The 25730-nt window shown below is 43.6% G+C and overlaps 1 protein-coding gene across 23 annotated transcripts in view; it reads right to left on the bottom strand.

The window, feature by feature from the left end:
• LOC138754670 (myosin heavy chain, clone 203-like) overlaps positions 1-25730 on the bottom strand; it is a 132387-nt gene that overhangs the window by 23407 nt on the left and 83250 nt on the right. For 21 of the 23 annotated variants that reach the window (XM_069919295.1, XM_069919294.1, XM_069919315.1 and 18 more), the window contains 17 exons: positions 25405-25431; positions 25171-25197; positions 22587-22622; positions 22445-22471; positions 20204-20239; positions 19812-19838; positions 13887-13919; positions 12836-12871; positions 10790-10816; positions 10488-10511; positions 9266-9292; positions 8199-8240; positions 6833-6859; positions 5248-5271; positions 3910-3936; positions 783-806; positions 164-190 (listed from right to left, as the gene is read on the bottom strand). In XM_069919295.1, coding sequence (XP_069775396.1) covers positions 164-190; positions 783-806; positions 3910-3936; positions 5248-5271; positions 6833-6859; positions 8199-8240; positions 9266-9292; positions 10488-10511; positions 10790-10816; positions 12836-12871; positions 13887-13919; positions 19812-19838; positions 20204-20239; positions 22445-22471; positions 22587-22622; positions 25171-25197; positions 25405-25431 — 498 coding nt within the window. The remainder of the gene's footprint in view (positions 1-163; positions 191-782; positions 807-3909; positions 3937-5247; positions 5272-6832; positions 6860-8198; positions 8241-9265; positions 9293-10487; positions 10512-10789; positions 10817-12835; positions 12872-13886; positions 13920-19811; positions 19839-20203; positions 20240-22444; positions 22472-22586; positions 22623-25170; positions 25198-25404; positions 25432-25730) is intronic. The other 2 variants (XM_069919296.1, XM_069919301.1) reach the window with 2 other exon arrangements.

Here is a 25730-nt window from a genome sequence, read left to right as displayed (position 1 = left end):
TGGGGTCTCACCAGAGCCCTGTACCCGCTCCAACCTTTGTTATTAGGCCAACATGCAGCTAGCCATGAATAGTGGATATAAAACCTTCCATTTGTCAACCGCGACGTTCCATTTAATTGGCACCCGCAACGTTATTTATTTTTAATAAAATAAAAAGGTTCACCTGTCTCAACGTCTTTCAATTTCTGACCTGTTGGGAAAATAACGTTTTGACAATAACGAGAAATTGTTGCTGAAGTATCTTCCGTCAACTTACGGATTAACACTCCAGCAGCTACATTTCAAGGATACCAATAAACTTTAACCTGACCACCTCTTCGCGCCTTTTTTCCAAATCTCGCCTGCTGGGTATATTTAGATGTGGTCAGTGTCGAAGCAGCAAAAATATTTTGCATTTTTAATGTAAAAAGTTGGAATGAGCAAAAATTGTGTTGACTCAAACTTCGTTGCCTCGTGTATTCGCGACAGAAATAATCAGAATCAGAAATTTCATCATGAAAATGTGTCACAAAATTCGTTATTTTGCGGCAGCGAAACAGGTGAAAATATCCCAGAAAAATACCTTTTTAAACATGATTAAGTTCGTGCAAAAGAGGAGGTAAAGGGGTCCGGGGTTTGTCGTCCCTTCGGGAACCTGAGAGCGGGGGTGTAGAAGCCGTCCTTGTGTCGCTGGGCGCTCGTCGTCAGGCTCCCGCCCTGGTGGCCAGCGAACTTCGGAAAATTGTCAGTGAGCAAATATTCCACTTGACTTTATAAAGATGGGGGTTTTTTTTTTGACTTACCACAATCGACTGCCGGTGGATTCTCTGCGAGATTATAATGAAACAGTGTGAATTATTGAATGTCGGTCTGGGCCTTTAATAACTTGGACGCCAGTAATTTATCTAATTTCCCCAGGAACGTGATGATACATTATTTTCCCCGGTTGGATTGGACCATTTGCAGATTTCACCACAAGACAACACTGTACTGGCTGGAATTTAGAGTAACGAGAGGGGATCTTATGAAAGGCCGAGATGAGATAGAGGTCGGTTAGTTGTTCCCGTTGGTGTTGGGGGGGGGGGGTGGTGGGGGGAGACCAGAACTAGGAGACGTGGCCTCAAGATTCAGGAGAGTAGAATTAAGATGGAGATGAGGAGGAACAGATTTTCACGGAAGGGGGAGGAGAAGTAGGGGAATCTGCAGAGTTCGCTGCCCGTTGAAGCATTGGAGGCGACCTCAGTAAATATATTTAAGACGAGGTTGGGTAAATATTGGGGGAATTAAGGGATATGGGGGAAAAGGCAGGTGGGTGGAGATGAGCCCATCATCAGATCAGCTGTGAACGGCGGAGCAGGGCTCGACGGGCCGAATGGCCGCCTCGTGCTCCTATTTCTTACGTTCTCCTGTTCTCATTAGCAATTCACTTTGATGAGCCAAACCAAATCTGCCAGTTCGTATTCAGCTTCTGTGTTCAAACTGCAAGATGACACGTTGGCGGTTTGCAATGGTCAAGAGCATTTGCCACGGACGCGAGAACGGACTTTATCACCGAGAGAGAAATAAAACATTGAATCACTTAGGAATGCTGGGAATAAACACGTTTCATGTGGGGAACCCATGCAAGTCGCAAAACATTTTGCAAGATGCATGACTTGATACGAGACGAGATAAGGCAGACACAACCGTTTTCAAGGCTCCTGGTTACGGTTCATCCCTGGCGGCAGCGCGACTCCCTGATCCCCGGGCTGTTCCCGGGGAAGCACACGCCCAAAACTGCTGGGAGACCGTCGATTCGGCGAAAGGCGCCCTTCGGCCTGGCCGAAACCTGTTGGCCTTTCAGCGCACGTAGACGCCGGTGAGGGGGACGCTGCCGACGGGCACATTCCAGGAGTACGTGCTGAGGGACTCACTGAGGCTCGGGGCAGCCAACGTGAGGGCACTGAGGGGGAAGGGCCACGGTCCGGAGCAGAGTAGTCAGGTCTGACTAAGGCATGGGCCTTAAAAAATGCTAAATAAAATACTTTAAATTAGATAACGATGTGTTTCTGACAGAACTGCCTTTGACTTGAAAATATCGCTCAGTTATTGCCACTAGTGGGCCATGGCAGTTTAAGCCAGAAGCCATGTGGGACTTGGACCGAGAAAGGATGAGAACCATTGGTCTAGAATTTTTCCCGTAGCCCGGCATTGAGGGGCCGAGACCGAGGGGAAGCCCCTCACTGTTGTTTGAGGGGAGAGTAACGACAGCGGTGGGAACGGTGCCAATAGAAATGCCTGTAATCATGTGCAGGGATGGTAATGTTTGGGTGGGAAGAGACTTTGAATAGTTCTGTAAATAATTTATTATGAATAAAGTCTATTTTTGGTTATAAAATAAAGCAGACACGACGTTAATTGGACACCAGAGAAGTGTAGTCATAGACATGAATCCCAACAAGTTATCGACATTCATCTCAGCAGGGTATTCTTGTACGGATAAGCGTTCGACGTGTAATGATTATCTTGCTGGAATCTCCAAAAGCCAGACATTATTCCAAACACCCCTCTTTCCGTCCTTAAACCGTCGAGCATGCCACTGCGCTGAAAGCGCCAGGCAAAGCTCGGCTAGTGCAAACTCGCTTGCACATTTTCAAAGCACTGGTGGGGGTGGGGGGGGGGGTGGGGGGTGGGTGGGTGGTCGCAAAGAGAAGCATTATCCCAAGCGTCCATGTCTACCTGGTGGATCTGGGCACATCTACCTCTCCACCTGGTGTGTATTGATAAACAAATTTGTCTCATAAACCGCTTTCAGGTGGAATCGCCTGGAGAAGGCGGCTCCGGGTGTCTGCGAAGGGACGTTCAGGTGGTAGCCCTGAAGGCGGGGTTCTGTCACTTGAAAGGTCCGCAGCGAGGAGAGGCTCCGCAGAGCAAACACCGGCTCCCGAGTTGGGGCAGGGGCAGCCGTCTGGCAGCTCGCCTCCCCGCTGCCGACAGCCCCTTCCTCGCTGCCTGACAGCGCGGGACTACGGGGCTGGGGCGGCCGGCGTGGGACGTCAGGGCTGGACGGCTGCCCCCAGCCCTGATGACCTGTGCCAGGCGACTGTCAGGCAGCGGGGACTGCTCGGTACCTGAACGCTGCTAGACGCTTTGCCTGGTGCTGCTTTCAGGTTCCACGGGGGGGGTTATCGGAGCCGGAGATTATACCTACAGGAGGAGGGTTAGGTAAGTGCTCCTCCTGGCCGGGTTCTCCACTTTCAAGTGACTACGACAGCCGCATTGGGGTGGAATAGGCGGCTTTTCAGTCGGGCTTTGTGGCAACCTGAAAGCAGCTTTAGACTCCCATTCACATAAAATACTACAACACAGTACAGGCCCTTCGGCCCACCATGTTGTGCTGGCCTATATCTTATAATCTAAACCCTCCTGAACACATAACCCTCTATTTTACTTCCGTCCATGCGCCTGTCTTAAATTCCCACAATGTTCCAGCCTCCACCACCCCTGGCGAAGCATTCAAGGCACCCACGATTCTCTGTATAAATAAACGTACCCCCAATGTCTCCCCTAAACGTCACTTTGTACAGAGGTCCTCTGGTGTTTGCTCTTCCCGCCCTGGACAAAACCTACCTGCTGCCCACCTCACCCATGCCTCTCAGAATATTGTAGACACACCCCATCCTTCTTCACTCCAGAGAGAAATCCTCACCTCAGAACATCAATAAAGGAACAGAAAACCTCGAATAAGGACGTGAATTATCATTTCATTTGAAAAAGCAAAATCTGTAAACCTAGCGGTCATGAAAATATGAAATTTATTCAAGGATTTTTAATCAATATCTGAAAACAGTTATACTTAGATTAAAAAATGGGGGAGGATACAGCGAAAATTTCACCTTAAAGTGTCCAATGAAAATTTGGTTCATCATGTTCAATGAATAATTAACTTACCTGGACAGTCTTTCTCCTTCTTCAACTCTGATAATAAAAAAATTGTTCTGACGTCAATATTTCATAACGATAAATAGTTTTACAGCAGAATGTCTCATTAGAGACGAGGAGAGTGTAAGTGTTTTGGCACGGACAAGAAGGGCTGTGATGGATTGTTTCCGGCTGTGATTGTTATTGTAATTGTTCTATAATTTCAATTCCCAACATTAAGTGGAATTAAATGTATTTTAGCGTGGATTTATGAAGACGTCACCTTTAGCTTAACGAACAGAGCTTCTGATATTCCTACTCAATAGCAATCCCTCAACTCCTCTGCTATCTAAAGGCCGAATGTTCCAAGTTAATAGATTTTACAGCATCTTAGAATGAACTCCCCCACTCCCTCTCTCCCAACCCCTTTACAGACCCAAACCCCTTTACCGACAGACACCCCCAGTCCCCCCTCCCAACGCCTTTACTGACAGACTCTCCCACTCCCAACCCCTTGTACTGACAGACTCCCCATTCCCCCTCTCCAAACCCCTTTACCGACAGACTCCCCATTCCCCTCTCCAAACCTCTTTACCAACAGACTCCACCACTCCCTCTTTCCAAACCCCATTACCAACATTCTCCTCCACTCCCCGTCTACAAAGCCCTTTACCTACAGACTCCCCCACTCCCCCTCTCCAAACCCTTTTATCGACAGACACCCCCAGTCCCTCACTCCCAACCCCTTTACTGACAGACTCCCCCACTCCCCCTCTCCAAACCCCTTTACTGACAGACTCCCCACTCCCCCTCTCCAAACCCCTTTAGTGACATACTCCCCCATTCTCCCTCTCCCAACCCCTTTATTGGCAGACTCCCTCACTCCCCCACTCAAAACCCTTTTACTGACTGACCCCCACTCCCCCTCTCCAAACCACTTTACTGTCAGTCTCCCCCAGTGTCCCCCTCTCCAAACCCCTTTACTGACGGACTCCCCTTCTCAAACGCCCCCCACAGAAACGGGGCCCCAGCGAGGGACAGATTGGCGACCCCCTGGCTTACAAGATCAGCGTTCTAACCACTGAGCTATTGAAGCCTCACCTTGTTCAACACCACCCCCCACAGAAACGGGGCTCCAGCGAGGGACAGACTGGCGACTCCCTGGCTTACAAGACCAGCGCTCTAACCACTGAGCTATCGGAGCCTCACCTTGTCCAACGCCCCCCCCACAGAAACGAGGCCCCAGCGAGGGACAGACTGGCGACCACCTGGCTTACAAGACCAGCGCTCTAACCACTGAGTTATCGGAGCCTCACAACTGGATTTCAGGAAATGTTCTGCATGCACGTGCATTTATAAATGCGTTACCTTGAATTTCTTTCAGCTTTTTGACTGTGGAATGTGTCAAAACAAAACAGGACATCAACATGAAATAAGTTACGTAATGATTAAGGGAGAGTGTGCATCTTATGATTAATAGCAGTCAATGCATTAGATATAAGTGAATATAACTTCTGATCTATGTTACTTAAGTTACAAAACTACAGTTGAAGTTGACAAGATCAGGATTTAACAGTTCGCACTGGGCTGTTCATGCTGACGTTATGAATGGCTCACATTTTTTCCAAACTACTTTAATAACAAACTGTTCCTGATTTGGGAGGCATTCGACCATGAGACAGGAGCAGAAAGAGACTATTCAGCCCAGCGAGTCAATCAAGCCATTAACTGATCCGTTTCCCCACTCAGCCCCACTGCCCGGCCTTCTCCCCATAACCTTTGATGCCTTGGCTAATCAAGAACCCATCAACCTCTGCTTTAAACACACCCAATGACCAGGCCTCCACAACGGCCTGTGGCAACAAATCCCACAGATTCACCTCTCTCTGGCTGAAGAAATTCCTCGGCATCTCTGCTCTAAGCGGAACCCTTCAATCCTGAAGTTGTACTCTCTTGTCCTAGACTCCACTGTGGGAAACACCTTTCTACATCTACTCTGTACCCACCTTTCAACATTCAAAACATTTCAATGAGATTCTCCTAAATTCCAACGAGTCCAGGCCAAGAGCATGCAAGAGTGGCGAAATTAATTATAAAGCAGACTATTTCCGATGAAAGGAGGTGGTTTTGTCCGTGAATTCTCTTTTGGGTGGTTGTAAAAATTCCGCGATCACGGGGTCTGGGCCAAAGATGGCGACGCCTGTGATCGGCGCCGCCCACGAGGGGTTGCAGACTCTTGGGGAGTGGAGGACTGGCGTGAGGCACCAGAAAATGGGGAGATCACCCCCTCCCTGTTTGAGGAGAAGAAGCAGAGGAGACGACTGATGGAACGGAGACCACGGCAGTGGACCAGCGAGGGGCTCTGAGGTTGAGCTCCTTTGCACCGAGGGCTGGAGAACGCTGTTTCCATATAACAATTACACTACGGAAGAAGGCCATCTCTGCCCATCTAATCTGTACCGATTTACTTGATCTCCTCTAATTCCACCTACCTGCGCCCTGCCCATAATCCTCCAACCCTCTCACATCCATTTACTCATCCAACCTCTTAAATGACAGAATTGAACCTGCTGCAACCCACTCTTCCAGAAGGTCATTCCACTCGGCCACCCCTCTCTAAGTGAAGAATCTCCCTCTCATGTTACTTCTAAAGTTTCCCCCTAATCCTTAAGTTATGACCCCTCGTTCCAATCTCCCCTATCTTCAAGGGGAAGAGCCTATTCACATCTACCTGCCTACCCCCCTCATAATGTTAATACCTCTATCAAATCCACCCTCAATGCTCCAATGAATAAAGGCCCAATCTCGATCTTTCTACGTATTCTACTTGTACAATCAGATGACAATAAACTCGATTTCAGGGAAAGATAAAATATTGGTGCCAACTTCATTGAAGAGCATCTTTTCTCCACATTTATATTCTCAACATTCAACTTTCTTTATTAAAACTTACCAAGCTGAATCCGCAGGAATGTATTTTCTGAAAAGTGCAGGGAAAAGAAAAGATGGATCTTTAGTATCAAATGAAGCAAAATCTAATCAACTCTAATTCTGCCGGCTGTTGTGAATGGAAAGTGTGAGAAGACCATAGAGGCAATGAAAGTAAAGGAGTTAACGCTAACCACTGGCAACTCCAATAGGAGCATTAAAAACAACTCGTGTCTGCAGTAAGATCAGTGGAAATAAATGCATGATATCGACCTTACCTCTCACAGGCCAATGTTCTGAAAATAAGTTGAGTATTTTGAAAGGTATAGATAGGGTGGATGCAGGTAGGATGTTTCCCTTGGTGGTGCAGAGGAGGTTTAAAAGAATATTTACCAGTTTTCAGGATTTGAGTTACAGGGAAAGGTTGTGCAGGCTGGGACTTTATTTCTTGGAATGTAGAAGATTGAGGTGTGATTTGATTATTTAAAATTATAAGTGGGTAAGAGAGTCAATGTGGACAGGTGTTTTCCATTGAGAGTGGTGGAGATTCAAACAAGAGGGCACGGATTGAGATTAAAAGGGGAAAAGTTTAGGGGAATACAAGGGGAACTTCTTCATGCAGAGGGTGGTGGGGATATGGAATGAACTTCTTGCAGTGGTAGTAGAAGTGAGATCGATGTTGATATTTAAGGAAAAGGATAGATATATGGACGGGAGAGATGTGAAGGATTATGAGCCAAATGCGGGTCAGTGGGACTGGGTGGGAGAAGGTGTTTGGCCTGGACTAATAGGGCCAACCTGGCCTGTTTCTGGGCTATAAATGGTTATAACTGTTCCATCACATGGCCCGAGGGCCTTTTGCAGATTAATTCTATACTCACGTGGTGGGATGCCTAGAGATAAAATGAATGTCTCTACAATTCCAAAAGCTTTCGGACATGAATTTGAATGAAATGTTCAACCCGGGCGGGTTTTATCCATTTAAGTTTAAATTTAGACATTCAACACGGTAACAGGCCCTTTCGGCCCATGATCCCATGGCGCCCAATTGACCAACACCCCCGGTACGTTTTGAAGGGTAGGAGGAAACTGGGCCCGCAGTGGAAACCCACGCAGAACATATAAACTCCTCACAAATAGCGCCAGATTCTAACCATGGTTGACGTGCTGCGATGGGTCTCAGGTTCAGTGAGACAAATGTTACAACCACACATAACTTTAATTAACACATGGGAGACAACCAGGGGAGAGCGTTAAATGCTACTCAATCACTATTTCACTAAAGTGACAATGTAGACGTTCACCTCACCTTGGATTTCGGTTGAAGGTCTCCGTGCCCTCAACAGCCTAATAAAATCGAGGTATTAAAGTGTAACCGCAGCGAACGTTACCTGCATCTTTATCTGCTCCTCCTTTCTTATATAATTGGTTCTCTGAAATGAAACCATTTTTTGAATTAAACGAATCAATAAAGATTAAAAACGTCTGGAAGCGTAACGAGTTATCTGGATCAGTAGAAAGACAAATAAACACAAAACGTGAAATTTTAATTTGGACAATAACAGGCCCTTCTAGCCCACGAGCACGTGCCGCCCAATCACGTCCGATTAACCTACAACCCCTGTAGGTTGTGGACAGTGGGAGCAGTCCGGAGCCCCCAGGGGGAGAACGTTTAGACAGCGATGTTTCATCTTGTGTGTGTGAGTTCTCAGACAACACGTGGATGAAAGAAAAGGTTCTTTACTTTAGAGTTGTGGCAAACAGCACCATGAGGGGGACCATGAGGCTGCAACCTTCCATTACAGCTCTACATACTGTATGTCTCCTGCTCTGTGTGTCAGCCCAATGGTGGCAGCCAGGTAAGGCATTGCTAGTTGTCCTGCAACCATGATCTCCATCATTACAAGCGTGGGATTCGAACCAGGGTCTCTGATGCTGTAACAAAGGTGTGCTAACTGATAACGTGCCTCCCTTTGATCTATAATTTGAACAAATAACTTAGCGGGCGCCTATATTTCAAATAAATAATGGAACGTGGCACGCAGAGATTGCCAAAATAAAATAAATCAATGACAGGGATGATTGACTTTATTAATTAATGCAGGCAAGATGCTTATCGTATAAATGATGACATTTTGGACCATGGTGAGAGGGTTTGCAGAAGTATATTTTTCGCCAATATTGGGTCATCAATCACAACTCTCAAGATAACCAAAGTCAACTTTCACTCCACTGGATAGATTTACCGATTGGAATTGTGTGTGGTTTCGCAGAGGACCGACGGGCCGCACAGATCCCCGGTACTTTAAACGCAATTCCGTAGAAATTGGCCGACTACCGTAATCGTCTATGACATCTCAGCTTTGAAGCCCGAGCCTGGTTGTTGACCAACGTGGCGCTGCCACCCCCCCCCCCCCACCCATTGAACTGAACACACACTGATCGACGTCTGCATTACCTAACATGGAAATGATTCTCTTCAAATCTAGAGGATTAAATAAACAGGCTGAAAATCAATTGTCTCAGGAGGAAATGATTTGAATAAACAGGATGGATAAAGTGAGGAACAAGGTTATTTTATGTCAAAGGGCTCATTGTCTTTTTCCTCTCTGTATTGCGCAGTCTGCCACCTTTCTTTATTTGTTTTCATGAGTACATTGTACACAGTTTCTTCCCAGTCACTCTGCCTGGGCTCCGCAGCAAACCGAATCTCAGGGCTGTCTGTGACTCAGACAATAAATCTGAATCGTGGTTTGGTGGGGGCTGATGCAGCTGATTTGGTACCTGAATGAAACACCTTAAACCAGTGGTTCCCAACCTTTCTCTTCCTACTCACCGCCCGCTTTAAGTCATCCCTAGGCCATCGGGGCTCTGTCAGAGGTTGCTTAAGGTGGGATGAAAAAGTGTGAAAGCTACTGCTTTAATCGTCCCTCATGGACTCGTTATGTGCAGGGTTTCAGAACTCCAAAGGAAATGGGCCAATTACCATTTTTCTCAAGCAAAATAACAATTGAGTCAAGAGCAGTGATTTGCAACCTTCCCTTCCCACCCATATTCCACCTTAAGCAACCTTACTGATCACAGAGCTCCGATGGCCTAGGAATTACTTAAACTGGGATGTGGGTAGGAAGAAAACCACCTCCTTAAAGTAAGTGTTTTCCTGTCCGGCTGCATCACAGTGTGGGGTACGATCGTTCTGAGAAATGGATCAGAGGTCAATCCACAGGACCTTTTGAGTGACAGAGAGAACCACTGGGGTCTCCCTCCTATCGACGTGATCTGCCGGGTTCGTTGCCTGAAGAGGACGCATAGAATCATCGAGGACCCCTCCTACTCCGCACACGGCATCTGTCAGCTGCTCCTGTCGGGGAAGAGATCCAGGAGGATCGGAGCCAACCCCACCAGGCTGGGGAACAGTTCCTTCCCACGGGCAGTGAGGACGTTGAACGATCAAAGGAACCGCTCACACTGACCCTCCGAGACTCTCATATTCACGTAACAATATTTATCTGTATAGATGAAATACTTGTACTGCTTTCCTGTCTGTGTGTTATGTCTGGGTGTGTGTCTGTGTGTTTTGCACCGAGGAGCGGGGAACGCTGTTTCATCAGGTTTTACTTGTACAATCGGACTTGAAGCTAAACATATGGTCATAAGGAAATGTCATCCAGTTTAATTACCACGTATTTCTTTCAATCTGTCAACTAAAAACAAAATATTAGAACGTGAATTTTGAAAATCAGGAACTGATAACTCTATGTTTATAAATCGGACGATGAATTTCAGTATCACGGTTGATGATATCTTGTAATTATTTTGAACGGTATTCATGTAAGAAAGATAATAATGCCATTTTAACATGAAATAAACACTTAAAAATACTAAAAACCACCAGTGGCCACATAGGTTGAGGCCGATATGGAGAGCAAACAATATCTTCACTTTTCAGGTGAGAGGAATTGATAAAATTAAAACATTTTACCCAGTTCAATCCGGAGACCAACTGCCTCTGAAATATTTTTTTTAAAGTCAGAAAAGTTACGGTTCAATTCAACTGGAAACCGGAGTTAAATGGAGAAACAATGAATGTCGAAGAACGTGCGAGAACATTTCACAGATCAGATTAACTCGACCGAAGTCATATTTACAGGTGATTTTAAAGATGATGTGGACAAAAGGGGGAAAACATGGGCTCTGTATGTTATATACCATTGTGGACGTTTGTTCGGATTTGTACGAGTCTTTGAGAATCAAAAGTAGAATATTCCAAAAAAAAGTTTCAGGGGAGACGCCAGGGGAAAGGTTTCTTTTACGCAGGGAGTTGCGGGGGCCTGGAATGCCTCGCCAGGGGGTGATGGTGAAGCTGGAACGTTAGGGGCATTTATGAGCCCACAGATGGAAGAAAAATAGAGGGTTACGGGGTAGGAAAGGTTTAGTATTTTTTTGATAGGTATATATGGGTCAGCACAGCATCTGAGGGCCGAAGGGCCTGTACTGTGCTGTAGTGTTCTATGATATCATTTGCAAAATAAAAAATATTATCGAATAGACTAAATTTTCTCTCATAAAGGAGAATATATTCTGAGAGATGCCAAATTAAAATGGCATTTACGGTGGAATTCACTTTGCTACTGTTAAAACTGTAGTTGCCTAATATCGAAATTGGAAATATTGGTGAGAATCTGTGAGACTTCGCCGCTGTTGTAACCAAACTGCACTCTTCCCTGCTGCCTTGTTCAATGTTAGACGAGCCAGTTAATTCTGGATGGGAGAAGAGGGATCGTCTTGTGGGATTGAATTGCAAGAAGCAAGCTCGTGAGCGGGCAGTTAGTCTTGCAAATAAAGAACACTGAACACGCTCTGATCCCTCAGCGTTCATTGGAAAGAGAATAACTAACAGCAGCTTCGAACGTGACCGCTATCATCTGAGCTAAAACAGGAAGGTCTGCAGACGCGGTGGTTGGAGTAGAAACACGATGCCGGTGTGGTAGACCACTGTGTATAGGTTCGGATGGGCAAGGACACACCCCGCGCTGACTGTGCCTGAGGGCCCCCCCCCACTGGCCCTTGAATAAAGGCGTCTGTGCCACAGCCCTCCCCCAGTCCAGGACAGTTGATCATCCCGGGCGCGCCTCCACTCTGCTGTGAGTAAATGGCGATCAGCCTCTGAAGTTGTCGATGGTGCGTCAGCTGGAGAAACGCGTCACGGAGCAAAGACGCAGAACCAGAGATTCGGGCTCGAGCCCCTTCACCAAGGGACGAGCAAATGTCAGCAGGTGCCCGGGCAAAATGGTGGTGGGGGAGGAGCACGGTCCCACAAGGAAGGGGTCATAGGTGGATAAGGGAGGGAGGGCACAGCCGCAGGGGGGGGGGACGGGAGGGGGGACTGGTCTGGTTCTCCTTCTATTTCCCTCTGTCCCCTTTCCTCCTGCTCTCCACTCCACCATTTTGTTCAGGCTCCTGCCAACATTTTGCTCGTACCTTGATGAAGGGCTCAAGCCCGAAACGTCGGTCATGCATCTTTACCTTTACTACACCTGCTGAGTTTCTCCAGTGTCCAGCTTTTACTTTATATATCTCCAACCGGAGCAGGTGACCGTGCGCGTCCTCTGACTCCGGATTGCTAATCTCCCCGACATTCAGAGGAATGAACAAGGGTGTTTACAGGTAAGAACCAAAGAGTTAATAAGTTAATCTATCGCTGCGTGAATAACTCATGTTTTGTGGCGGCATTAAGATTGAGTTCAAGATTAGAGAGCGATTTTGTCGCTTAATATCAGATTCTCAAATTTATATCGATGTGGCAGAAGGTGAAGAGAATAATAATGAAGGGCGAGTGTGGTTTTGAGGGTAATATCAGCCCATACACGTAGACAGAAACTGTCCTCCAACATTTTACATAACACATCAATCACAGCAACAACTTCTGTCCAAATGCACAGATGCAAGGAATTGTAGCCAACAAAAGCGGTTTAACTCAAATCAAAATGCTGTACGAACGCTTAGTATTACTTGAAGAATTTCTCACCGTTGCCAAGGTCTTGCCTTTTAACCCCGGTGCTCACTGGCCCAAAACAAAATAAGATTCAATATTATTTTATAAAACACGAAACTTCCTCTAACCGACCGCAAGGCGGACAGCGCAGATTCGCCATCAGCAGAAATTGTCCAAAGAATATGTTTTAATTCTCTTACATTTGTCAATCTACATTCTCCTCCATTATGTCCACAATTTCTCCCTCTCCACCTTTGGGCGGTTTTGCGTGCAGTTCTGGTCTCCTAACTACAGGAAGGACATCAATAAGATTGAAAGAGTGCAGAGAAGATTGACTAGGATGTTGCCCGGATTTCAGGAACTGAGTTATAGGGAAAAGGTTAAACAAGTTCGGATTTTATTCCCTGGAGCGTAGAAGAATGAGGGGAGATTTGATCGAGGCATTTACAATTATGAGGTGAATCAACAGAGCAAATGTAGATTACCTAAAATAACGTAGCCATTAATAACGATTCTTATTGAAAGTAATCTCTCAGCTAACTGCTTCTGTTAACTAGTTGGTCGGTTTTTCAAACGTACCACCTTTGCACGTCACTAATTTACATAACTTCACCTTCCCTTTTCCGGTTGGTACAGCGGCCTCCCGGCTGCAGCCACGTTTAGCGGACAGTTCGTAAAGCTTACAAAGATCTGTTTCAAATTCTGTAGGTAGCTTACTGAGTTTTTAACTGGAAAAAAATATTGATTCACCATGTCGAATTCAAAAAAAGCAAAGGGCGTGAAATGTAAAAGAACTGCAAGTTTGTTTAAAGGTGCGTAAAATCTTGTTACTTCATAGAATGCAATCATACGTGTGTTATATTAAATCATTCCAATACAGTTTTATTACTCATGACTGCGTCCAAATGATCTTGAAACAAAATGTCAAGTTTACATTTGCACAAGCATTCAGTGCCCACGTACTTTTGTCACAGGAATAAAATTTGCACAACATACGATTTTTGCACTCGCTGACGGCTAAAAACGAGAGGGGACATTGCTTGCCACCCCCACGTTTAAAGATATCTACGACTCGTGTACTCACCTGCTCGTTGAAAACGCCTCAGTGACTCCAGTTCTGAAACCACACGGTAAACATTTAACTTGGATGACACTTCTACCAAACTTTCGCCAATCACAGCTTGGTTCCACCCCCCCACCCCCCCGTAAAAGGACAATTCTGTGTTCCCGTGAGACAGGCAGGGTGTGTGGACGTGTTTGAGTAAGGAATGCTGTGAGTTGCCGTACAATTCATAGAGGAGGCTCTGCATCGTGGTCCCAGCGACCGCAGTTGAGCACTGACCTCCTGTGCTGGGTGTAACGGGAATGGCAGGCTTACCCTGTGTTCTCTGATTTTGTTTTAAGTTATAAAGATTTTATAAATGTAGACGCCCAGCACGGTAACAAGCCCTTTCGGCCCACGAGTCTGTGCCACCCAATTGACCTACGTTTTGAATGGCGGGAGGAACCCCACGCAGACACAGGGAGAACGTACAAGCTCCTCACAGACAGCGCGGATTCGAAGCCCGGTCCCAATCGCTGGCTCTGTAACAGTGGTGCGCTAACAGCAACATTTTAAAAACGTGTGAGCTGTTTTAATTAGCCAACGTGTATGGAGGTATAAGTTGAGAATGGCGTCATCATGAAAAAATAACTGGTTGCCCAATAAAAACTACATGAGAAGATTGGAATTGTGTTAGATCTTTAATAACAAGGTGGAGACTGTGAGTGAATTTAAGTCCTTAGGAGCCACTATCTCGGAGGATCTTTCCTGGACCCAAGAATGGCGTCGTGAAGAAACCTCGTCAGGGCCTCGACTACTTCAGGAGTTTGTGGAGGTTCTGTATGACTTGGAAAACCCTGGCAAATTTCTACAGAGGTGTGGTGGAGAGTGCGTTGACCGGATGTTTCATGGTCTGGTAGAGGGACATCCCTGAGCGTAAATCCCTGTAAAAGGTAATGGATACAGCCCAGTACATCACAGGCAAAACCCTCCCCACCATCGAGAACATTGATGGGGAATGCTGCCATTGGAGGCCAGCAGTGATCATCAAGAATCCACACCACCAGCACACGCTCTGTTCTCGCTGCTGCCATCAGGAAAGAGGTATCAGGGCCACAAGACTCACACCCACCAGGTTCAGGACACAGCTGCTCCCCCACCACCACCAGACTCCTCAACCACAAACTAATTTAAGGACTCTTATTCTGTGCATAATTAATTTTTTTTCTCTCTGTGTTCCACAGTCAGTTTGTTTACATTTCTTTTTTTGTTTTCACGTGTACAATTTTGCATGACCAATAAGTGGCAATTCTGCCTGGCCCACAGGAAAATGAATCTCAGGGTTGTAAGTGATGTTGTGTATGTACTCTTGACATTAAATCGGAACTCTGAACATGAGGAAAAATAAATCTCAGTTGTTTATAAGTTTACTGATGTAAAGAGCAAGAATCTGCAAAATATGGGATTGTATAATTTCACGCTAAAGATACCAGAATATCATTTATTCTTCAAGACATTTATTACAAGCTGGGGAGGGAGAGATTTTCTCTAAGTTCTTTACTAGTCATCAGCCACTGGTGGGTGACCCACACCCAATTTTTGCTTAGGGGATTACTACCTTTTGGTAGTTTTTTTTGGGGTGGGGGAATTTTCTTTTTTCTTTCTTTATTTTATTAAATTTTCATTTTAGTTAATTTTTAATTTGTGATTTTTTTGTCCTATTGGAGGACCTATATATGTTGATTTGAGTTTTCTTTTAAAGATATTATTGGTATTTAGTAATAATAGTAGATATGTCAAAGTTGAGGTTTGCTACTTTTAATGTTCGAGGATTAAACAGTCCGATTAAGCATAAGCGAGTCTTGGCATATATTAAGAAAATGAAAATTGATATTGCTTTCTTACAAGAAACACATTTGAACGTGAAAAAAGTATGAAGTTAAAGAGGGACTGTGTTGGGCATGTATATTCTTCCTCATTTAATTCTAGGCTAAAGGTGTAGCAATTTTGATGCATAAAAATTTATCTTTTGAATTACAATCAATGGAGGAAAAGCCAGGATGTATTCCTAAATTGAATTGTAAAATTTTTAGTGAATTTTGGACCTTACTTAATATTTATGCCCCAAATGCAGATGATGAAATATTTATTTTAGGTGCATTTTTATGTTCGGGTCAGGCTAATGATAATATTTTAGTTGGTGGTGATTTTAATTGTGTTTTTGAACCTTTATTAGATAAATCTCTGAAGAAAGTTAAGAAATCCAAGATGGCAGTTCAGGTTCAAGCGTTGATGAAAGATCTTAATTTAGTAGATATTTGGAGATGTTTTAATTTGACATCTCCAAATCTCTGACACCCACCTGTCCCGCATCCAACTTGTCAGCCACAAATGAGCATGCAGCTGACGTGGACATTACCCCTCCATAAATCTTCATCCGCGAAGCCAAGCCAAAGAAAAAAATCCAACAGAGAAAGATTTCTCTTTTTATTCATCTAGACATGAATTGTTTTCAAGCATTGACTTCTTTATAGTATTGGCACATTTACAAGGGAAAATACAACAAGTGGAATATAAACGTAGGGTGATTTCAGATCATTCTTTGTTATATTTTACATACGCAACTTCTGAGAAAATCCAAGTGGCCTATCGTTGGAGGTTTAATACAATGTTGTTAAAAATATGGAATTTATTGACGTTTTGAAAAAACAAATTAATTTTGTTTGAAAGAAAATTCTAATTCTGTTCAAAGTAAGTTTGTATTATGGGATGCTCTGAAAGCCTATTTGAGAGGACAAATAATTAGATATACTTCTAAAATAAAGAAGAATCGATTAAATTAGCGTTTTGAATTAGAGAAACAGATTGATGAGTTAGAAAAGGAATTTCTGAAAGATGCGACAGAAGATCAGAAAATAGAAGTATCTAGGTTGAAATTGGAATATAATACTTTGCAATCTTATCAATTTGAATGTGTGATTAATAGGACTAAGCAAAGGTATTATGAATGGGGAGAGAAAGCACATAAGGTACTGGCGTGGCGATTAAAGAAAGAACAGATTTCAAGGACTATTAATGCAGTTAGATTATAAACCTCATGAGATTAATGATGAATTTTACTCATTTTATAAAAAGTTATATACATCTGAAGGAAAACAAGAAACTGGATCGATTGCTCTTTTTTTAATCACAGTTGAATTTACCGATATTAGAGGATGCAGATATACAGGAGTTAGAAGAACCATTTACTGATTGATAAATTAAAATGGCTATGCTGGAAATGCCGAACAGTAAATCGCCTGGTGATGATGGATTTTCGGTTGAAGTTTATAAATTTTTTTATTATGATTTATCTACAGTGTTTGGGGATGTATTACATCAAGTTGGAGAACATTATGAATTACCTGAGTCTTGTTCTAGTGCTTTAATTACTGTAATTAGATAGAGATCCTTTGAAGGTATCTTCAAATAGACCAATTTCATTGTTAAATGTAGATTATAAAATAATAGCTAAAATATTTGTGAATAGATTGGCTACATTTCTACCTAAGTTGATTCATATGAATCAAACAGGTTTTATAAAGAATAGATAAGCTTCAGATAACATTTTGCACGTGATTAGTTTGATTAATAGATTTTGACAACCTTCAGATCATCCAACGGTGATATCTCTAGATGCAGAAAAGGCATTTGATAGAGTTGAATGGAACTTTTTGTTTAAAGTTTTGGATTAATTCAAGTTTGGTCTTTTTTTTATTGGTTGGATTAGGGCTCTATATGGTAAACTGGTAGCTAGAGTATTGACAAATGGTTTGATTTCAGAACCCTTTAAGCTATCCCGATCAATTCATCAAGGTTGTCCTTTATCATTGGCTTTGTTTGTGTTAGTGATTGAACCTTTAGCACAATTGATAAGACAAAATACACAGATACAAGGTATGAAAGTTTTAGACGAGGAGTATAAAATTGATTTATTTGCTGATGATGTATTGGTGTATTTAACAAACCCAGCTCAGTTACTTTTACACTTGAAGGAGTGTCTGATACAATATGGATGTCTTTCTGGATATAAAGTTAATTGCAAAAAAAGTGAAATATTACCAGTAAGTGAAGGAGATTATTCAGTTTATAAGAATATCATTAATTTGAAATGGACTGATCGAATTAAATTTTTGGGTATAATTTTGAATGTTAATTATCAATCTTTATATAAATTAAATTATGTTCCATTAATGAAAAAAATTAAAATTGATTTGATCAAATGGATTAATTTAATGGGTAGGATAAATACAATTAAGATGAATATCTTTCCGCGTATACAATATTTGTTTCAATCTATTCCGTATTTTCTTGATAATATTTATTTTCGAGATTTGAATAAAATGGTTAGGGAATTTTTATGGACAGGTAAAGTTTAGAGAGTACCTTTGACTAATTTAACTTGGAAATATGAGTTAGGGGATTACGTTTACCACATTTTCAAAATTATTATGAAGCAGCCCAACTTAAATTTATTACTTCATTGATGGATTTGGTATAGCCTCCTAGTTGGGCCAAAATTGAGATGGCTAATATTTCTGAATTTGAAATACATCAATTTTTATTTAGATGGAATATAAATTTGTTACAACAATATGATGTGCCTATACTAAAACATTTAATTAAGTTATGGATAAAGAAAAAAAAAATGATAGGCTCTAGGGGTAAATTATCGGCTTTGACTCCATTGTATAATAATCAACATTCCTTTTTCAATAGATAATCGAAGTTTATTGCATTGGAGATTTGAAGGAGTGAAAAATTTGGGAGATTGTTTTAAAGAGGGTAAATGTTTATCTTTTAATCAGATGAGGGAAGGTTTTGGTATTGATAAGAATTCTTTGTTTCTATATTATCAAATTCGATCTTTGGTAAGATGTGTATTTGGTAGAGATATGATTTTACCTGAAATGACAAAATTTGAGACTTTGGTCTCAAATATAACCCAGAGAAGGGTTATATTTCATCTATGTATCAAATATTACAGGATGGTGTGGATAAAAAGGGTTGGGATAGATCTAAAAGTAAATGGAAAGCGGATACTGGTTTTATTTATTCCAAAGATGATTGGTTAGATATTTGTTATGATAGTGTAACTAGATTGATAAATGCCCATTATGCAATGATTAATTATAATTGTTTACATCAATTATATTTAACACCTGAAAAATTAAAGAAGTATGGTTTTCATGAATCAGACTTGTGTTTTAGATGTGGTGATACGGTTGGAACTTTTTTTCATGCTGTTTGGTTATGTATACATATACAAACTTTTTGTAAGAACATTCAATCGTTTTTTGAATATCTGTATAAGATTAAAATAGTTTTAGATCCAACAGTATTTTTATTGGGTCGTTTGCAACCTTTGAAAGGCTTGGGATTAGATAAGTTTCAGCTTGCTTTTGTATATTTAGCTTTATCCGTCGTGAAAAAAATGTATTGCTAGTACGTGGAAAGATACAAATATGATTGATATTAATAGATGGCATAATGAGATGAAATATTGTCTAATAAGGAAAAAAATTACGCATGTTTTGCGTGATAATTATAATGTTTTTACTAATAAGAGGTCATTGTATTCAGAATATTTACATTTCAATTTACATTGATTAGATCTTAATATGTATATTTAATTTTTCTTTAATGTTTTTTCTTTTTTCTTTCTTTATGGCTCTCCTTAGGAGAGTTGGCTGAAGGGGGGGGGGGTGGTTTCTTTTATTTTCTCTTTTTTATATATATATAAATAACGTTCATGTTTATGGTTAATTGTTGTATATCTCATATATTATTTGTTTTTGAATGAATAAATAAAGTTTAAAAAAAGACATTTATTACAATAAGATCATCCGACAAGTTAACAATAAGCAATCTCTGTTAAAGCAAAGGGAGACATTTATTGGTGGAGAATATACATTAAATAATACATACCAGCTTCTTTTCCATTAAGCTGGAGTTCTGTTAATGAAATATAAGGTTAAAATGGTATTCATTTGAAATTTATTAAATGTGGACGACCAGCGTGGACCTTCCGGCCCACGAGACTGTGCTGCCCAATTACACCCAATCAACATACAACCCCCGGTATGTTTCGAAGGGTGGGTGGACCGGAGCCCCCCACACCCGGGAAAACCTACACAGACACGGGGAGAATGTACAAAGGGATTTGAACCCCGGTCCTAGTTACTGTAACAGTGTCGTGCTACCCATAGAATAGACTTCAAAGTAAGCAAAGGAAAACAAAGTGCAAACGGGTTGGACTCAATTAATTAAACCAAAATACATTTTTAATTAAGGAGTAAAGTGATCTGAATTTTCCGTACCTGCCATTGTTGCATTACGTTGGAAAAGTAATATTTCTGTAACAATTGGAACGTCAGATCCATTATAATTCAATAATCTGATGTCCTTCAATTCAAAAATAAATTCTCACAATAGGAACGGGATTTGTGGATATTGAGGAGCTTTTTCGTGGACTACAGAAAGATTTGGACTGTTTGGAAAGGTGGGCTGAAAGGTGGCTGATGGAGTTTAATGTAGATAAGTGCGAGGTGCTTCATTTTGGGAAGATTAACCAAAATAGGACGTATCCAGTGAACGGGAGGGCATTGAGGATTGCTGAGGCATAGAGGGATCTTGGAATAATGGCTCATCGTTTCTTGAAGGTGGATTCCCATGTCGATAGGGTGGTGAAGAAGGCTTTTGGTATGCTGGCATTTATAAATCAAAGCATAGAATATAAGAGCTGGGAGGTGATGTTGAGATTGTTCAAGGCATTGGTGAGGCCAAGTTTGGAATACTGTGTGGATTTCTTGTCCCCAAGTTATAGTAAGGATATCAATAAGGTCGAGAGGGTGCAGAGAAGATTAACTAAAATGTTGCTTGGATTGCAGTATCTAGAATACGGAGAAAGATCTAGAAGACTGGGACTTTATTTATTGGAGTGTAGAAGGTTGAGGAGGTTGAGGGGGGATTTGATAGAGGTATATAAAATTATGAGGGGGATAAAGTAGATGTGAATAGGCTCTTCCCCTTGAGGGAAGGGGAGATTAGAACGAGGGACCATAAGCTAAGTTTTAGGGGGCAAAACGTTAGGAGTAATATAAGAGGAAGCTTCTTCACTCAGAGAGTGGTGGAGGAGTGGAATGACCTTCCGGAAGAGGTAGTTGCGACAGGATCAATTCTGTAATTTAAGAGGAGGTTGGATGAGTACATGGATGTGAGGGTTATGGGCAGGGAACAGGTAGGTGGAACTAATGGAGTTCACTTAAATCGGTGCAGACTAGAAGCGCCGAGATGGCTTGTTTCTGTCCTGTAATTGTTATATGGTTATATAGGAGAAAAATATTCATTTATTCGTTTTCAAGATGGGAGATCAGTAAAGATGTCACCTGGTTGACGTCTCCGTGCGCTGAAAGACCGACACGGCCAGGCTAAAGGGCATCTTATACCTTAGTCGCTGGTCTTCCAGCAGTTCTGGACATCTGTCGCCAGAAACAGCCCATAGAGTCCTCTGCCACGTGCTGCTGGGGATGAACCGTGACATCCTTCCCTACCTACATGCTCTTAGTAAATCCGCATTCAGCAAAGAAGTAGGGGATGGTCTCCACCCCATCACAGTATCTCAGGGACATTGTAGGTGATGTTTCGGTAGGACACGAAGGATCTGACAGGGAGAGCCCCTCTCCCCGCCAGCCAGCTGTGCCCATGAGTTCTCAGTTTCTGCAGGACGCTGCATGCTGACCACTGCCTGATGGCCTTATGGTTTTGGAAAACGAGGGGGGAGGGGGAAGGGCGTACCCAACGGGGCCCTCTACCCGATGACCACCTTCTTGTATGGCTGTGCGCGGAACCAAAGAGGGGATCAAGTGGCGCTTCGCGCTGAGGTTCTACAGGAAGGATAGACTTAGCCCCCATTCCAAAACAAGTAAACCATTCAAAGACCTTTCACATTCAACGTGTCAGTCATATCTACACCTTCTCAGCGATGTCCATTGTTCTCTCGATATACCGGGACCAACACAGTGGCACCTTGATCATTCTACACATTCTCATCAGACAGAACCTCCAGAAAGCAACGAGCTTTTTGCAGTCATTTTGCACTCACTGAGCAATAATACTTTTGCCATCAACTACTATATAAGACAGCTTTACAGTAAATGCAGGCCAAACCTTGCTTTGCTACATCCCGACCCTAACCATGGCGGTGAGGTCGAGGGCAAGGTCCCTGACAAAGAACTCAGCAGGGACGGGCGAAGTGAGCCTGAACTCAGCGGCTGTGAAGGCGGCAATAAGTCCTTTAGCTCCAATCGCCGCGGTTACCGCATCATCGAAACCAATTGATCGATTGGTGAAGAGTTCAGCTTCAAGTACGCGTTAAAACAATATGCGCCCGGGCGTCTTCGTTCGGTGGGCCCACTTCCCAAGATTGGATGCATAAGCCACTTGAGATCCCAGAGGAATTAAGATCTTCATCCTCGACCCCGAGGAATAGCCACGACGATGACAACGCCCCTTAACATTCCAAATCTACGTAGCAAGGAGTACATTAAAAAAAAACGTACTAGCATCTTTATCTTTCAGCATTTTATCTGAGGAATTGAAATGAAAAACTTTCAGAAACTAATTGTCGTGTGAAAAATGTTGCAATCCCACTATTCGCCACTTTATTGGGTGGGAGAACAGGCCAGTTTCATTCATACTTACCCAGGGCTTCAAAACTTCGTTTATTATTTTCCAGTTCTGACGAATGAAATATATTTTTTCAATCATCTGATTTAATCGAATCCACCTTGCATTAATTGTTTATCTTTTGCTTCTATGTGCTCAATCATTAATCCATTGACCTGAATGCAACAATGATTGCGTCTTTGGGTGTTTGGATGCGTGCTAAATAAGAACTACATTTCCCAGCATGCAGTGCGAGGGTTGGGCTGAATCAGGAAACGCGACCATTATCGGTTGAAGACAGGGGGAAAGCAGCACAAGGAAAATAAACCTGGTTAAACGTTAAGTCGTTCTTCTTGAAAGAACAATCATGATGTCGAGGAGAACAAAGCTGCTGCCATTTACCCAGCTCATTGCATGGTTGTCAGAAGACATTCCTCCCCTTACTACCCTCTATCAATGAGACCAGTGGTTCTCAACCTTCTTCTTTCCACTCATACTCCTCCTTAAGTAATCCCTTGCCAACCACAGAGCGCCTGTAGCATCCTGTGGCATCAGTGCCCGTGGTTAGTAAGAGATTACTTAAGGAGGTGTGTGAGTGGAGAGTCAAAGGCTGAGGACCACTGGACTAGACTGACGTGCCGTGAACTCTTGTCTATTCCACTAAATACGCCGATTGGAATCTCCCTCCTTTGAATTACACTCCAGTGTCGTGCATTTTCAGGGACTGCATTCTCTTCACTTTGATTGAAACGTTGCAAGTTGTCACTTCTGACTGAATAATTCCCCATTCCATGCAGATTTTAGATTCCTCCCGCCGTACCCATGTGAATGGCAACGTAATGGAAATGCAGTATCTTACCAAATAGTAAACCTATTTATAATACATGCGAACTCACTGATCAGTGATCTTAAATGCACAGAGCAGCATAAATCACCAGGGTCAGGGTCAGGGTCAGGGTCTGGGTGAGGGTGAAGGTCTGGGTGAGGGCGTGAGGGTGAGAGCGAGGATTTGAGTGAGGCTGAGGGTCTGGCCGAGGGTGAGGGTGAGAGTGAGGGTGAGGGTGAGGGTCTGGGTGAGGGTGAGAGTGATGGCGAGGGTCTGGGTGAGGGTGAGGGTCTGGATGGGAGGGTGAGGGTGAGGGCAAGGGACTGGGTGAGGGCAAAGGTGAGGGTGAGCATCTGGGTGAGGGCGAGGGTCTGGGTGAGGGTGAGGGTCTGTGAGAGGGTGAGAGTCTGGGGGTGGGTTAGGGTGAGGGTCTGGGTGAGGGTGAGGGTCTGGGTGAGGGTGAGGATCTGGGTGAGGGTGAGGATCTGGGTGAGGGTGAGGGTCTGTGTGAGGGTTAGGGTGAGGGTCTGGGTGAGGGTGAGGATCTGGGTGAGGGTGAGGATCTGGGTGAGGGTAAGGGTCTGTGTGAGGTCAAGGGTGAGGGCACAGGTGAGGATGAGGGTCTGGATGAGGAGAGGGTGAGGATGAGGGTCTGGGTGAGGGCGAGGGTCTGGGTGAGGGTGAGGGCCTGTGTGAGGGTGAGGGTCTGGGTGAGGGTAAGGGCAAGTGTGAGGTTGAGGGTCTGGGCAAGGGTGAGAGCGAGGGTGAGGGTGAAGGTGAGGGTCTGGGCGAGGGCGAGGGTGAGTGTGAGGGTGAAGGTCTGTGAGGGTGAGGGTGAGGGTCTGGGTGAGGGTGAGGGTGAGGGTCTGGGTGAGGGTCTGTAATGGAAGAGTTGAACCGTGTTTTTTTACTTTTGCAGCCTTTGTTTCTGCAAGGCTGAGAACCTGATTATTTTTTTTAGAATCAGCAGACATAAGCTAAATTCCACCGAGGAGCTAGAGATGCAGTTATCTGACGAAAGGACGTCTGTGTACCAAGAACATTTAATCTTCCTGCTTGTTTTGGTCACAGACTGTCAGAGGCCTAGCCTTGATGCAAAATAAACCATTGTATTCAAAGTGATAAGCTGAAAATTTATGTTATTTGACAGAAGCCTAGCATGCTAGCTTGCTCACTTATCTTTCTTACTGTGGTGGGAATAGGTGCTTGGATAAGCAGTTTTTGGGCAATATAAGCCATGGTCCTGCTGCTGAAGTTTGAGACTTTCCGAGAGGTGGCAACATCTCTCAGCAAGAAGAAGAACTTCTAGAGTCCATCCAATGTCCCGGTCGGGGGAGGTGGAGAAGCTGCTACTGACACCCCGACAACCTACTATAAGTGTGCGGTCATTGCCTCGCTTCGGCAGTTGGGACCAGTCCAGACATTGATAAGCACAATTGGGAAGGGCTTGCATATTGTAGTTTGAAATCAGCTATTGAATTTGTAATAAACATTTGTATAAACTGAACTGCTCTCAGTGTGTGTGTGTCTATTTTCGTTTGGTAGCTCAAACACTGTGACTAATCTAAAATGAACAAAGTGAGAGGTACAAGTTTACCAAGGACAGGGTCTTGGTGTGGGTGAGGGTCTGGGTGAGGGTGAAGGTCTGGGTGAGGGTCTGGGTGAGGGTGAGGGTGAGGGTTAGGTTAAAGGCAAGGGTCTGGATGAGGGTGAGGGAGAGATTGAGGGTGAGGTTGAGGGCCTGGGTGAGGGTGAGGGTCTGGGTGAGGGTCTCCGCATCATTTGTTTCCTTACCCTCTCCTTTCTGTCGCAGCTTCTCTTCTGCATGAAGTGGTGGAGATAAACTCTAATGTATTATTTTGCCGATTGAAGTCGGCCACTTGGCAAATCCCGATGCGATACTGGCCGTATTATTCTCAGCACCAAACTGAAATCAGGTTTGCAGACAGGACTGTATAATGGTTCATTATGTGGTTTGCTAAACCATTGATTTAACATTCACATTGTTTCCAGGTGCATTAAACCTACCGAAATTCTCAAGGCTTTTCCTTTGGTCTGAAAATGACGAAAGGAGAAGGTGAGGTTATTATACACGAATCAAGTATTTCGACAAGTCTGATCATTAAAAACAGTGTTGAAAATGATGCAGGCCTATTATAAAGAGTAAAACATAAACTGCTTCTGGCAAGAAGCCTGTTGATGTGCTGCAGTGAACCAGTTGGAGGGCCGCAGTCGGGACCTGTTGATGGGCCTCAGTTGGCCTGTTGATGGGTGGCAGTCGGCCTGTTGATGGGCTGCAGTCGGCCTGTTGATGGGCCGTGGTCAACCTGTTGGAGGGCTGCAGTCTGGGCCTG

The sequence above is a fragment of the Narcine bancroftii genome, chromosome 2, assembly GCF_036971445.1.
Source record: "Narcine bancroftii isolate sNarBan1 chromosome 2, sNarBan1.hap1, whole genome shotgun sequence".
In the NCBI taxonomy this organism is placed as follows: Eukaryota; Metazoa; Chordata; class Chondrichthyes; order Torpediniformes; family Narcinidae; genus Narcine; species Narcine bancroftii.
The sequence above is the reverse complement of the archived record's forward strand: the minus strand, read 5'-3'. Positions and strand labels throughout refer to the sequence as shown.